This window comes from Cynocephalus volans, chromosome 1 (assembly GCF_027409185.1).
Source record: "Cynocephalus volans isolate mCynVol1 chromosome 1, mCynVol1.pri, whole genome shotgun sequence".
NCBI lineage: Eukaryota > Metazoa > Chordata > Mammalia > Dermoptera > Cynocephalidae > Cynocephalus > Cynocephalus volans.
The window spans coordinates 299,693,100-299,707,647 of NC_084460.1; the positions used below are offsets into that span (position 1 = coordinate 299,693,100).

Consider the following 14,548-nt stretch of genomic DNA (forward strand, 5'->3'; position numbering starts at 1 on the left):
AGGAGGAAGGGGGAGGAAGGCAGAGGAGGGCTGGGGAGCTGAGCTTAGTCAGGGAAACGGGCAATGACGATAAATATTGAGCACCAGGAAGGGGAAGTGCAGGGCTCCAATGAAGACACACAGGGCACCCTCACTCTGCCCACCCCAACTTTGAGGCCTCTCTGAGAAAGAGGCGTCCAAGCTTCGGAAAACGTAAGCGTTAGCCGGGCAGAGAAGGGAGAGACGTGTTTCCAAACAGAAGGAATGACTTGCGTTGTGCCCTTTCCCGGGGTTTTCCGGACTCCCCTCTTCCCTGCCTGGCTGCCCTCCCACCAGCTCACCCCTTTTCTAGGAGCTGTCTGCGACCTTTCAACGGAGCTTTGGGGAACAAAGATCCAGCTCCTTGGTTCTTCCTTCCCGTCTGGGCGAACCTCCTCTTCCCGACGGCCCAGTCCTCCAGGAGCGGCCCGTCGCCAACCACACGGGGACACAGACGGACACAGACGGACATCGAGGAGAATCTACTCCACAGGATGCAAACAGAACAATCTGGAAGAGACTTTGAAAGTACTTTAAACATGTTTAAGAGGTTAAAAAAAAAAAGGAGTCAAAGTGATGACACATGACAGTGAAGGGTCCCCCCCGTCCCCGCAGGCGCGGCCGCAGCACACCGGGGGCGCCAGCCCCGGCCCCGTCGCCCTCACCCCGCGCACTGCAGGTTGCTGGGGCCGGTGCTGTGCGCTTCGGACACGGTGCCGGGCACAAAGCGGCGCTCCGTCCACGGAGTCGATCAGTTCCGACCCGGCCGCTCCTCCAGGACGGGATACGCCGGGCGTCTGAGGACCCAAACCCCGCACACCCAGAAATAAACGGCGGGAGGAACTCGGCGCAGAGTCTCCCACCCTGCGGCGCTCCGACTCCGGAACCAACTCCGGGCCCCGACCCCTCCCGCACTCGCCAATCAGCGAGGGCTGCGCAATCCGTTCCCGCCCCTCCTGCCGCGTTTTCAGCCAATGAGCGGGATCCGAGAGGCCGGTCGCCCCGCCCAGGCCCGGTCGGCGCACGCGGCTGTTCGCGTGTCAGGCTCCAAATAAAGTTCTTCACGGCTTTGAATTTTTTTTTTAAAGCGCCCGCTATCGTAGCGGCTGCGGCCGGCTAGAGCAGCCGAGTCCCCGCCCCGCCACATCCGGTCCCGCCGCCGGGAACCGATGCGGCTGTGAGGGGCCGCGTCTCGCCGCCGCCGCCCGGGCCGGGCATGGTGTTGGGCGCCGGGCCCGCCTCGCCTGTCTCCGGGTGCCCAGGTGAGGGGCGATCGCGCGGCCCTGCTCCGGGACGAGAGGCGGCCGCGGGTTCCCGCCGCGCCGGTGCACGGGCGGGCCTGCGGGTCGGGCCGGAGGTCGCCGGCAGCTCCGGGCCCGCCTCAGGCCGCCGGCGGGCGTGGGCACCGGGGACGCGAGCCCGGGCGACGTGAATGGGAAGGGGCCGAGGGCGGCGACCGGACACCCGCCCTGAGCGCGGCAGTGCGCCAGGCCCCGCGCCGTTGCGGGAACTGCTGCCGGCGTTGTACAGGGGAAGCGGGGCGTCGAGCGCCGGGCCAAGGTCACCGGCTCCGACGTGGCCGGAGGAAGCGGGGCTCGGACGCCTGATGGCTTCAAAGGTCCCGTTAGGCCATAGGAGCCGGGAAGGTGAAGAGGAGCGATCCTCCCGCCTCGTCCACCTACCGGCGGCGGAAAGAGTATGAAGGGGCCCTCAGCCACCATCGAGGCGGCCCGGCTGGTTTGGGAAATGTTACCGCGGCAGGGCCGTAGAGAAGGGGAGGGCATCTGGGGACAATTAGTACAGCAAAGTGTTGATTCCAGACCTGGTTCAGCTGGTGTGTGATCTTGGGTGTGGCCTTCCCCTCCCTGGGCTCAGTTTCCTCACCTGTCACAGCAGGGGATTGGGCCCGCCCCTCTCTGCGTTCTGCGTTCTGTGTTCTCGGTTCTCCGTCCTCCGCCGTGGAGGAGTGGGGTCAGGATGGGTTGGAGCAGCAGAGAAGGCTTCTCGGAGGCAGGAGGCATTGGGATCTAAGTAGGAATCTGTTTTCCTTGAGGAAGGGGTGGGATTAGATGGCAGGGGAAAGCAGGGTGTTCCAGACGTGGATATCAGATTGAACAGAAGCTTCCAGAAATGAGCAGGATGTTGTTGAGGAAGGGTGAGGAGGCTGGCCTGCCTGGTACAGAAGGTTCCTGGCTGGAGAGAGAGACGAAGTCAGGGGAAGCATAGAGGTGGAAGAAGTATTCAGAGACAGGAATCACCTTAGTGATGTGGGCTTGAAGACCCCCACCTGGACATTCCTGCCGTTCAGGTAGGAGGCAGCGCAGAAGGGGGCAGGTTTACCGCTGAAAATAAAGAGCTGGACTCCAAAGATGGCCAGCCAGCCCGAGGAACTCCTGTGTCAGGCGGAAAGTTCCTGGGCATTGGCATTCTGCAGGAGAAGAGTGGGGTGTGGACTTTTTTGTATCCTGATCTGGGACCCTTTGGCTGGAGAAGTTGAGTGTCCCCTGGTGACCTGCAGTTCCATCTTTTCTGCTTGGATTGGGACTTCTCCACAGCAGGAGGAATTGTAAATGAGGAGTTCCCCTCACCTTGAGCTGACTGGCTCCCAGTATCCCTGCACAGGTGACATGGCCTGTTATTGCCACTGCACACAGGAATGCTGAGTAAATATCACTTGATGATGAGACTAATAAATGGCACACAAGAATCCTCTTCTTTGGGCAGTCTGAAAGCAGGTCCCACCCAGAGGAGGAACTTAACTGGGCCAATTACAACTCGTGGAATTTAGAGACTGACCATGCTGTGCAGAATAGCTGGTCTGTTACTGAAATGCTTCCTTAGTCAGAGTGTAATTTGCAGTGAAGGGGAAGTTTAGTTTTGAACCAGATCTTCAAGAGGTGAGGCATATCGAAGAAGGAAAGGTGAATTCTGAAACAAGTTCAGGTATTCAGCTAACCTCTTGACAGTTTGAATAATTATTTGTGTTCAAATCCTTTTGTATAGATTTAATTTTACAGCTAAGGAAACATTCCCAAATTAGGTCTTTAGTTTATCCCTAATGTGTTATGTGATGATGCAGATGGTGGGGAAATAGATGGTCGGTATATACTTAGATTGCTTAGAATGTTAGGAAAGTAAGTTTTGTATTATCTTCTATGGAAATAAAACACCAGTGTTATCTTTCATACCTTGCACAGTCAGTGCCCCATGTGTTTTACTAAGAGCCACAGACTTTTTGAAGATAGTAAGCCAGGAATCTGACTCTTTCAGTGAAATGGACTCTGGGGCATCCTCTGCCCACAGAGGGGCTGTAAAAGCATTAAGCACAGCCCGCAGACTGCAGTGATGCAGAAGAGTTTCTTGGTGGTGAGCCCTTCTTTATGTGAGTGATCACTCTTGCCAGGCCCCTCTGAGCAGCTCCTTCCCTGCAGATCCTCAGGGAGCTGGGTGTGGACCATGCATTGACACTCACTTTTCCATGGGACTCTTCATTATGATTCTCCTAGGGTATTTATATGCCTGCTGAACTCTCCACACACATTCTGCTTTTAACTTACTTTTTACTTTTTGCCCTGTTTGCATTGTGGATGTCAGTCAGAGGATAAAAACGCTGCGGTCCTTGTATGGAGCTTCCAGCTGACCCTTGAGTGATGGATGCGTGTCTTGGCACATCATCAGGCGACCCTGATGATGTGGCGGGACTGATGTACCCAAGTCTGGGTGCGTGGCAGCAGACTTGGCCCAGGAAATACACACAGCTCATGATCCAGTTCTGTTTAAGGGATTCCATAAAGATCATTCCAGGTGGGGGCGAAGCAGGAGAGCTTGGCTCTAGATGGTGCTCCTTGGGTGTTGCTGACTGTTCCCTTGTGAAGTGACTTCATCAGCTGAACTGATTTTGCCTTGCCCTGGGTGAAGCCATGAAGATGTGTGTGTTCACTGTTCTGTCTGTGCCTCTGTGTGGGTCCACGGGATGAAGAAACTGTTCATTTGCTTTCACATTTTTGTCAACTTATTGAAGTATACTGAACTGCACATATTTAAAGTATGTAATTGATAAGTCTTGACATACTTATATACCGCAGAAACCTTGACCACGCTCAAGATAAAAACACTTCTGTCATCGCCGAGAGGGAAACCTGCATTTCTGTGATGACTGCTTCTAGCAGCTGAGTGGCCTTGGTCAGCCCACCTTCTGGGCCCCTGTTCTCCCAGGGTCCACATGGTAAAATGGACTGGGGGGCAGGTAGAAATCCTTCCCAGATTTGCAATTCTAAGAGCTTGTGAACACTAATGTAACGTATCTTTTGAAGCATTTAGACCAGTGCTTTTAAAGGATACTAGGGGGTGTGTATGTCTGTGTCTTCAGTATGGAAAAGGCCATGTACAGTTCAGAAGATCATATCCAATGCATAGTTTTCATGATACAAACAATAGAAAATAAAATCTGACAGTCTTTGGGAGATACACAGAAGATAGTATGAGAAGCTATGCTAGAACTGGGTTAAAAATGGTTTAAAATACCAGTGAGGTGAGGGGTATTCTTACGTTTTGGCTTTCAGGATCTTAGCCTCAAACTAAAATTTTTGTGCTTAGGTCAAGCTTTTCACATGGGATTTTTAGATAATTTTCTATTGAAATGATCCAAGTGGTATTGAAAGGAAATCATATTACAGCAACAATGGAAATATCGAACTGGAGACCAATTTTTGTCCTCAGTTAAAAGAAGCTTCAGAGTCCCCCTGTGGCTGTGGTAAAATAAGTAAAAGCTAGAAGGAATATCAGATTAATGGCAGTTTATGTTAGAAACAGAAGTAAGATTCTAGAGGATAATTATACCTATTAAAATGGTGGCATCCTAATGTACACTATAGGCTCTGGGTGATAATGATTTGTCAGTGCAGGTTCATCAGTTGTAGCAAATGTGCCACTCTGGTGGGGGAGTTTGATAATGGGGAGGCTCTGCATGTGTGGGGACAGGAGTTATGAGGGAAATCTCTGTACCTTCCTCTTAATTTTGCTGTGAACTTAAAATTACTCTAAAAAAAAAATCTTTAAAAAAATTGGTGGCATTTCTCTAGCCTTTCCCCCAAACAGTCAGGGGCATCACCTGTGTTTGGTCTTTATTGTCCTTCCCAGGGAGCTTTCAGTGGGGGAATCTGAAACACAAATGGGCTGGAAGCAACAAGTGAACAGAATCTAATTTGGAACATTAATTATAACTTAGTCTTGATATTGATATTGCGAAAAAACGTAGATAAGACTCAACATAAATAACTTCAGTACAACATAAATAAATCTGAAGATGCTTATTAAGGCTCTGTCCACACCTTTCCTGGAGGAGGAAGGAAAGCACAGCTTTTTGGTGCCCCCCCCTTCCCCAGAGGCTGCTGCTCCCTTAGTTCGTGATGGGCCAGGTCCTGGGCCACAAACAGGTGCATGATCCCCGCAGCAGGGAAGGGCAGACTCACCGTGGACTGTGCTGGACCTGTGCGGAACCCATCGGTGGGGCACACTGGTTGAGAAGCTATGGAGGCCTCTCTTGACTGTGCACTCCACAGGAGATTTGTCATGACCACATCCCAGGGCCTGGCACTTAATGGGTGCCCAATCAGTGTTAAATGCATGACTGTCCCTTTTTTAAACTTTTATTTCATACTTTAAAAAATTAGACTTATCTAGGGTGACATAAAAATTCATTGTGAAAGGATCCAGTCTTTGCACACTAATGTGTGCTAAATTTTTCTATAAATTATAGAAAAAAATCAAAGTAAAAAAACATGTGCAATGTCTAATCATTGTCTAGAGACATGGTCCTTAACCCTGTTTCTGTTCCTGCCTTTCAGGGTAAAGGTAGCAGTAATGCTAACACTGGCAAGCAAACTGAAGAGGGATGATGGTCTCAAAGGGTCTCGGGCAGCAGCCACAGCATCTGACTCCACTCGGAGGGTTTCTGTGAGAGACAAGTTGCTAGTCAAAGGTAACGACCATCCATGTAAGGTGCTTTTATATCCAATAACAAAATGAAGTTCAGTTTCACTGGCAGCTCTTTGGGATATAAAGCAGCCTGTTGCTGAATAGAAGTACCTGTTCGAAAAGATTTTAAAATATATTTGCTTATTGCCTCTGCTTTCAGCAGAAGTACTCGGTATTATGCAGACGTTAGGGGAATGTTTATGGCAAGGAGATGGTATTAGAAACTGCGGTGTGTCTCACACATTTGGAATATTCTCTGTAGGGTCTGACATGATGCCAGTGGAAACACTAAGGCATGGGAGTGGCAGGCCTGAGACTGGCTTCAGTGCTGTCGTTATCTTCCTCTCTTCCTCACTCTCAGCTCAATGGTTTCCAGTCTGTAAAGTAAGGGAGGTGAATTCTGTATTCTCTTAGGATCCATTCCTCTTTTATTCAGGTCAGTGCCCAAGGCAAGTCTTGAGTAAAATTAGATCTTTTCACAGAATTAATGATGTAGAAGGTGTCCTAGAGCTGCAGTCGCTTCTGTTGTCCATGTTGCTGAAGGAAGATTTTATCATGGGAGAGGGTGTATATAGTGTGAGCGTGTGTGCATGGATGTGCATTCATTTGTGTGTTTGTGTGTAAATTTTGCATTCATTCATTGAGCAAACTTTTACTACTTTTAGGTACAAAGGCAGTTCCTAGGGTCATGAGGCCTACCAAAGAAGAAACAGTTGCTGCCTTTAAGGAGCTTATAATTTACAGCACTTTTTACTTTATTTTATAACAAGTGTTTACATTTTGTATGCGTATAGCAGCTAGAAAGCAAAGAAGCATTGAGTAGTGTGTTAGAACTGCCTGTTTTCATGTTGAATTAGGTATATAACAAGGGATTATGGCATTTGTGTATCCTGAAATGAATCTACTGGCAGGAGAACTGGTGTGTGTAAATGCACTGTGTTCTCATTGCCAGAAACAAATCACTGCTCAGCTGGGGAAGGAATGGGAACCAGGAAACACCGGGTTCATGGAGACTTGACAGTGTACTCTTCCTTGTTCTCCCCCGACCCCAATCTTGATTTAGCTTTGGGTTATCCAGACTAGTGGATGATTGGTTAAAAGTGGAATAAGAATCGTTTTTTACATCTTGGCCTTAAAAAACTTGGTCTTACCTGCTAAATCTGGGAGAATACTAGACTGCTGTTATGGTGCTAGAGGGTTTGTTCTGTGGGGGGTCAGAGAGTGGGGCATGGGCTGGAGCACTTCCTTTGGGTGGGCCTGATAGGACATGAGTCCTATCTCACATTCTGGCTCCAAGGGTTCCATTTGCCAGAGGAAGCCAGGTGCCAAGTAAGCCAGGTAAAGGTGTTTGAAGGTATGTTGTTGCAGTACTTGGAGTAGGGAGTGTATTAGTGTCTGGTGAGTTGCAGTGAGGAAGGCCCAGATGGCAGCTGAGGAGGAGCACATAGAAGCTGACAAATAGATTTTCCCATCTTCTTTACCCTATCATTGTCATGTTAATAGCAGCTTTTGTACACTGAGCACTTAGGGCAGGCCTTCTGTTGGGCACTGCCTTAGTCCACTTGTGCTGCTATAAGAAAATACCACAGACTGGGTAATTTATAAACAACAGAAATTTATTTCTCACTGTTCTGGAGGCTGGGAAGTCCAAGATCAAGGCGCCAGCAGGACTGGGGTCTGGTAAGGGCTGTCTGCTTTCAAGATGGCACCTTGTTGCTGCATCTTCTGGAGGGGAGGAAGGAACACAGTGTCCTCACGTGGTGGAAGAGATGGAAGGCCAAAAAGGCAGAACCCTCATGACTGAATCACTTCCCAAAAGGCTTCGCCTCTTAATAACTGCCACAGTGGGATTAAGTTTCAACATGAAGGTTGGATACATTCAAACCACAGCAGGCACTTTATAGGGTAATTCTTGTTTGACTTTTGCAAAGCCTTGCCAGGCAGGTGCTTCATTTTACAGCTGAAGGGCTGAGACTCAGAGAGGTTAAGAAATGTGCCCAGGTTGCAGATTTATTGCAACAGCATGGCCAGACCCACATACTGGGTGGGGCAGGCTCTGGGGAAGCAGACTTAGCAAGCAGAAACTGAATGAGCAGAACAAAAGCTCAAGTCCACAGAAAAGAGAATTCAAGGAGGCTCGGAGTCTCTTCCACACCTTCTGACCTGCTCAGGGATTCACCTGGGAGCTCTAAAATGGCTCTAGGGCTGACAGAGCCCAGGGGAGCCCATTGAGGCTCATGAAGCTGGACTCTTCCCACATCAGAGGACAAGAGATGTCTTTGACTTGGTTGACAGGGCCCAGCTAAAGTTTTTTGACTTTTTGAGACCCATCAAGGAGAGATGAACCTACTTCCGGAGGCCACCATTTCCATCCTCCCCAGGCACTGGTGATTATCAAGTTTTTTGGGGGCCCACAGCACTTGCAGTTAATGGCAGTAGAGCTCAGTGTGACACCTCTGAGCCAGGCTGGGCTGGCTGAGTGGGGAGCAGTTCGGGCTTGGGGTGGAGCTGGATGAAGAGAACAGTCGGCCTGACCTGAGAGAGGAGGCCGTGAGCACCAAGGGTGTGAAGAACGCTCTGATGGTCGGTGGTTGCTTGGGCCACACCCAGAGTGCTCCTTTGTTTAGCTTGCCCTTCGGGTCATGTGTTGACATTTGTGGCGGTCTTGATGTGGTGGCCTTCCATCCTCTGGGGTTTTATGATGGTAGAAGTGGTCTGTGGAGGACAGCAGAGTCCACAGATATTGAGGCACATGGAGGGTGATAATGAAAGAAAAGCAGAGTGTTCAAGTTCAGCAAGATTGCTACGGTCAGAGTTGTCATCTTGGCCTGTGACTTGGGCTCCTCTGAGGATGTTATCTGTGAGGATTGATAGGTAGTAGAAAATTGTGTCAGTGTGTCTTTGGAATGCCAGAATCTGGGTTCCAGGAAGGGGAGGTGGGGAGTTTGTCCTGCAGGCTAGTTATTAAGGAGTATTCATGGGACAACACTGTGGAGGGAGGCGAGAGAAGCAGGAGCGGGCACAGGGACAACCGTGCTGCAAGGAGGGCCCCACGACAGCCTCTGTTCTGGAGAGGCGTGGCCCTTCAGAGCTGTCCCCAACTGGCAAGATGATCAGGCCTTCCTGCTCCTGTCCATCAGTCTTCAGATGGGGGCTGTCCTGGGAGGAGTGTGGCCTGGGGCAGGGGTCTGTGCAGCCACAATATCTCTGAGAGGGCTGACTGCTGAAGACCTACTGCCCACAGCTTTGCTGAGAGGGGATCTGGGCGTTGCATCCCAGGGAGGATGCCCATGCCATGGCATCCCACAGGTGAGCCTGAAGGAAAGAGCGCAGACACTGACAGGCCAAGATAGGTTTTCCTAACTGGTCTGTTGCCTTGCTGACCTTCTGTGAAGTGGGCCCTGGTTTGGTGCAGATGCTGTAGGGCAGAGCTGATGGAAGGGGAGACTGGAGCTTTTCCCAGCTGGGGAGAGCTGATGGCTGCACAGCAGAAGCCCCTCCTTTTTCTTGGAATAGTGGGCTCAGCTCTGCAGGGTGACAGGAAGCCGGAACCAGCTCTCCCTGCTCAACTCTGGGTCCTTGGAAACACTTGGCCTGCCTGGGATTGGCCTGCACCACACAGGCAAGGGCTCGCCCTGGCCATAGACATCGGTTAGCACCCCCAGGCTAGTTCTGAGGGTGTCCTCCGGGCTGGAAGTGGAGAGATGTTGTAGCAGCAGTTCCTGCAGGGTGTGGAACAGTAGTGTTTCTGGGCTGACTCCTGGGAGCTGGGGTCACTGAAGAGAGAGAGTGTCAGATGTGTGCATTTCCTGTTGGCCCCAACTTGGTCAGCCTGACTGGGGAGCCATTGCCAGTGTTGTCAGCATTCCTGGTGAGTCCAAGTTCTGAATCTTGTGGTGATCCCCCACCCCTCCAAAACACTCCTCAGGGCAGAATTAATTGCTTCCTTGTCTGTTGGAAGTTTGACACTTTTTTCATATAAGGCTGACTGCCTGTCTGTCTCCCTGTTCTTTCACTTGTTCATCCAGTGAGCATTTTAGTGCCAGCATGCAGTTAATGACCCCAGAGGCCCTCAACAGGCTCCAGGCAGGCTGGCAGGAACCTTTGCCTATATCAGTCTTTGTTAAATTTGGAGATTTGGAATTGTGTTAGTTTGGGGTCAGGTTTGGAGTTAGGGGAACTAGAGAGAATGACTCTGTGTGTAGCCTTTGTCCCTAACAGCTCTTAGGCCCCAGGTGGTTCCTAACATTCTCCTGTTTTGCTGGTGGGTTCTGGGGCTGGGTGTTGTGCTCTGTGCTCCTCCCCGCCCTGCAGAGCCCAGCTGCCACCTGCCCATGCTTCCCAGTGTCCAGGTACAGGTGTCTCCCTCTGTGAGGGCTTCTGTGAGCATACAGCAGCTGTCTTGCATGTGGGACTCCTCACCTTCCTCTACCAAGTCTGTCACATGTCTCCATCCCCGCATGGTTCCTGGAAGAGGGGAAGAAAGAAAACCACTCAGTGTTCTCCAGAACTGCTCTCTCCAGCTGGTCCTTGCCCAGAGTTCTGGTGGGTGGGCTCTGGGTTTGGCTTGCCACATTGTCTGGGTAGTTACAGTACTTAGCAGCATATAAAGCTGGGTGGGTGGAGAGGGAATACTAGCTATACTACATATTTTAAAAATCTGAGCAGTGGCCCAGAGAGCAGGAATCCTGCTAACCTGGAGATGAGGCAGTTGACCACAAGGCTGGCCTTTACATGCTTTGTCAGAGGGTTAAATACCAGTGAAGCTGCCCAGGAAAACTTGACAGCCCCCTCAGGTACGCCAGATAGCCTGGTGAGACAGGGAAGACCTGTGTAAGCTATAGACTAGGGCTTGAGTTGACACCCTCTGCTCGTGTTGAAAGTAGGTGGTGTGAGGCCTTGGGGCTCCATTCTCAGGCTCTGCTGCAGGGGCCTGCGTCTGCTTTTCAGGTTTACAGTCTTGCTTCTTCAGGGCGTGGAGGCGGCTTTGAGTGCTCTAGGCCTGCACTCTGCAGTGTGGTGCTAGAAAGCCCTCAGATGTGGGATCTTGGCTGTATAAGTGCTCTCTCTGGAGGGGCTGAAGCCAAGTGTGAGTCAAGTGTCTCCCAGGTAAGGGCACTGTGAGTGGAGGCTGGGAATACAGCAGAGATGGGATTTGGCAATTTTAATGCATAACGACAGGAAACTAAGAGAGAAAATTCTAGTTCAAGAAATCTATGAGGCAGTGTTTCAGGTGGAAGGAAGTAATCAGATCTCCTGGAAGTAGCTGCCCTCTCTACCTGGGCTGAAGGCTCAGCTGCTCTGCCAGGGGTTGTCTGATGGGGCTTGGAGCTGGCTAAGAGCCAGCTGCATCTATGACCGGCGTTTTGTCTTAGTCGGCTCAGGCTGCTGTAACAAAGTACCCCAGACTGGGTGGCTTAAACAGCAGGCATTTATTTCTCACAGTTCTGGAGGCTGGAAGTCCAAGATCATGTTCCTGGTGAGGGCTCTCTTCCTGGCCTGCAGTCAGTCACCTCCTTGGTGTGTCCTCACATGGAAGAGAGAGAGGGAGGTCTGCTGTCCCTTCCTCTTCTTACAAGGGCACTAATCCCATCATGGGGGCCCACCTTCATGGTCTCATCTAAACCTGATTATCTTCTAAAGGCCCCATCTCCAAATACCATCACATTGGGGTTTAGGGCTTCAACATATGGATTGGGGGGTTGGAGGCATCAATTCAGTCCACAGCACTTCAGAATACCTCCTCAGTTCCCAGCTCTGTGAGAAGACAGGCTCCTGGTGTTCCAGATGCCACTCACTGCCACCCTGCAGGCAAGTGTGCTTATGTGTCCCACATTCTCAGAGCACCCGTGAGTGCCCAGCCCAGTGCCAGGTATAGCCCTCGGGGGGCAGGTGGTGAGGAAGCAGCTAGAGCCCTGTGTTATGAGTGGCCCAGAGCAACAGGAGGTGAGTACATGCCGTGGGGGCTACTGTGGTAATCAGGTGGATTTTGTAATCTGATATTTTGATACAGTCATGCTTCAGGTGGGCCCTGTGGTTTGATCTTTGGTTAGAAACGAAGAGTCCAATTTTTCAGAAGGAAATTGTGTAGCCACGGAATTGTGCAAGGTGACAGGTGCCTTCAAGAAGTGCTGGGCCGCTGAGTGGAGAGGCGTTAGCATCATGGAGCAGGCGAGACTTTAGCAGTTTAAAAATATCTGTAATTTCATGTTACTTATAGGTGGAGGTAGTGTCCTTCGGGTGGAGAGGTCATGCAAGGAAGGGATGCTGCTTTGCCAAGAGGCCACCACGCTTACAAAGCAGTTGGCTTGTTTCTTCGGTCATAGTCTTCTTGTACGTCGGCTCTAAGTTGATGAGTATTGATGATAATGAATAGTTATTTGCCATCATTTGAAGTATAGAAGAATTACCTGTCATTTGTGACACAGAGAAGCACTGCATGAGCGTGCCTGGCTTATTTTATATTCAGCACTGGGCTGATCTAAAATGCGGAGCGTCTTTATTGAAATCCTGTGTTGCCAGGATTGTCTTCCTTGCTTGCTCTGGCTCTTGGACCAAAAGTCTGCACAGGGGCCCTGACTGTGGTGGGGGTCATCAGTAGGCAGGGTCCAAGGGTGCACCTCAGCCCTTGAGTGAGTTACACTGAGCACCCAAATGCAAGCATGACACTCACCTTGGAATTTAAATTCTTGACAACAGTCTGAAGTTATTTTGTATTCCATAGAGCAGAAATTTTTATTAAATTTATTTATGTGTACAATTCTGTGTGTACATATTTTAGCGTGGCAAAGTGGCCTACAGCAGTATATTGTACCTGGTACTGTGGTCTGAATGTTTGTGTCCCCCTCCCAAATTTTATATGTTGAGATCTAATCACCAATGTGATGGTATTAGGAGGTGGGGCCTTTGGGAGGTGATTAGCTCATGGGGACAGACCCCCATGAATGGTATTAGTGCCCTTATCAAAGGGACCCTAGAGAGCTGTCTCACCCCTTCCACCCTGTGAGGACATAGCAGAAAGACCGGCTATGTATGAACCAGGAAGTAGGCCCTCACCAGCCATTGAATCTTCTGATGCCTGGTCATGGGCTTCCCAGTCTCTAGAACTATGAGAGATTTCTGTTGTTTATAAGCCACCCATTTAAGGAATTTTTGTTATAGCAGACCGAACAGACTGAGATACCTAGTGAGAATAAAAAAATACTGAGGCCTAGGCCCTACCCAGAACTTTTGATGTAATTGGTCTGGGACAGGGCTGGGGCATCAGGATTTTTAAAAGCTCAGCAAGTACTGGATTGTGGGATGGATTAACAACTTCAAAATTTACTCAAAATCATTGAGTTGTTTACTTAAAATAGGTCTCTTTTATAGTATGTAAATAGTTCCTCAACAAAGCTGTGGAAGAACTCAAACCAGCAAAGCACTCCCCAACTGATGATGTGCAGACAGGGCGGAGAATCCCTGTTCTATGGTGGGGCATCCTCTGATCCACCACCCTGTTGGCCCCTGCCTGCCTCTTGCTCCCATACCCCACAGGAGTCTACTCTGTTGCTTTTCATTAAGATGCTTCTGCCCAGCTCCTTCCTTCTCCTCCTGCCCGACCATGTCACAATCTATAGCACTGATCGGTGGCCTTGCTGTCCCCCATGCCCAGGTATTGCCTCTTCCCTGTCCCTTGGAACTGGACTGTTCTCTTGAACTTTTTGTTCTGTTATACGGGCCTCTCCACTTGAAATCCACAGTCACTCACCATGCCCTCTGGGCACATTTTAAAATTTCATTAGGTAAAGCTGTATGACAGGAGTTATCACACTGCAAAGAGAATAGTCCCTCTACTCTGGTGGCTTGGACCACTGCCATGGAGTGAAGCAAGGAAGGCCAGTTTCCCCTGGCCACCATCAGTCTCTCAAAAGAATGGCCCTCAAGAAGAGTTTCTTGTAAATTCTTATCAACAAAAACATAAATAATAGCAGAAAAAAATGTTAGTTTTTACCATAAAAACATAAAGTTTAATTATATGGAAACACTTATTTAAAAATGATCAATACGAGTGACTCACTTGCTAAAATGTGTGCTCTTCCCTTCTGAAGTGAATGCCCTGTGTGACCTGTTCGAGCAGAGCGTGGACACAGCTAAGACCGGTGTGGTCATTGTAAGAATAAAGCTAGTGAACCTTGCTCCGGATCTTCACGCTTACGTTTTGTGAAGTGAACATTTGTAATGTACTGCAGCCCAGGAGTGCTGAGAAGATAGACTCCCAGGCTTGCATGTGGTTGTGGAACCTGTTCCTTTCCCAGTCACAGCAAGAGGACAATGAACGAGTACTCCTTTTCTCCACATGCCCAGCTCCACTGAGATCGGCTCTTTTTCAGCCTGAGCAGAGCCCTCGGCCCAACTAGAACGCAGATGGGAGCCTCAGCCCCTTCCCTTCCCCTAGCTCCTCCTCTGCCCCACCCCACACCCCAAGGCCCCAGAGCCAGTGCACTTAATGGCCGCTTTTCTCAGTATCAGAGGCCTGTGGGTGTCTTGCCCCCTGCTCCTTGGAGGAGATCCC

General features: G+C 50.1%; 1 protein-coding gene across 3 annotated transcripts in view; it reads left to right on the forward strand.

The window, feature by feature from the left end:
- Positions 1-1,135: 1,135 nt before the first annotated feature.
- UBE2F (ubiquitin conjugating enzyme E2 F (putative)) overlaps positions 1,136-14,548 on the forward strand; it is a 61,375-nt gene continuing 47,962 nt past the window's right edge. For 2 of the 3 annotated variants that reach the window (XM_063099923.1, XM_063099931.1), the window contains exons 1-2: positions 1,173-1,280; positions 5,865-5,998. In XM_063099923.1, coding sequence (XP_062955993.1) covers positions 5,881-5,998 — 118 coding nt within the window. In that variant the 5' untranslated portion in view covers positions 1,173-1,280; positions 5,865-5,880. Of the gene's footprint in view, positions 1,281-5,864; positions 5,999-14,548 lie in introns of all 3 variants that reach the window. The other variant, XM_063099939.1, reaches the window with a different exon arrangement.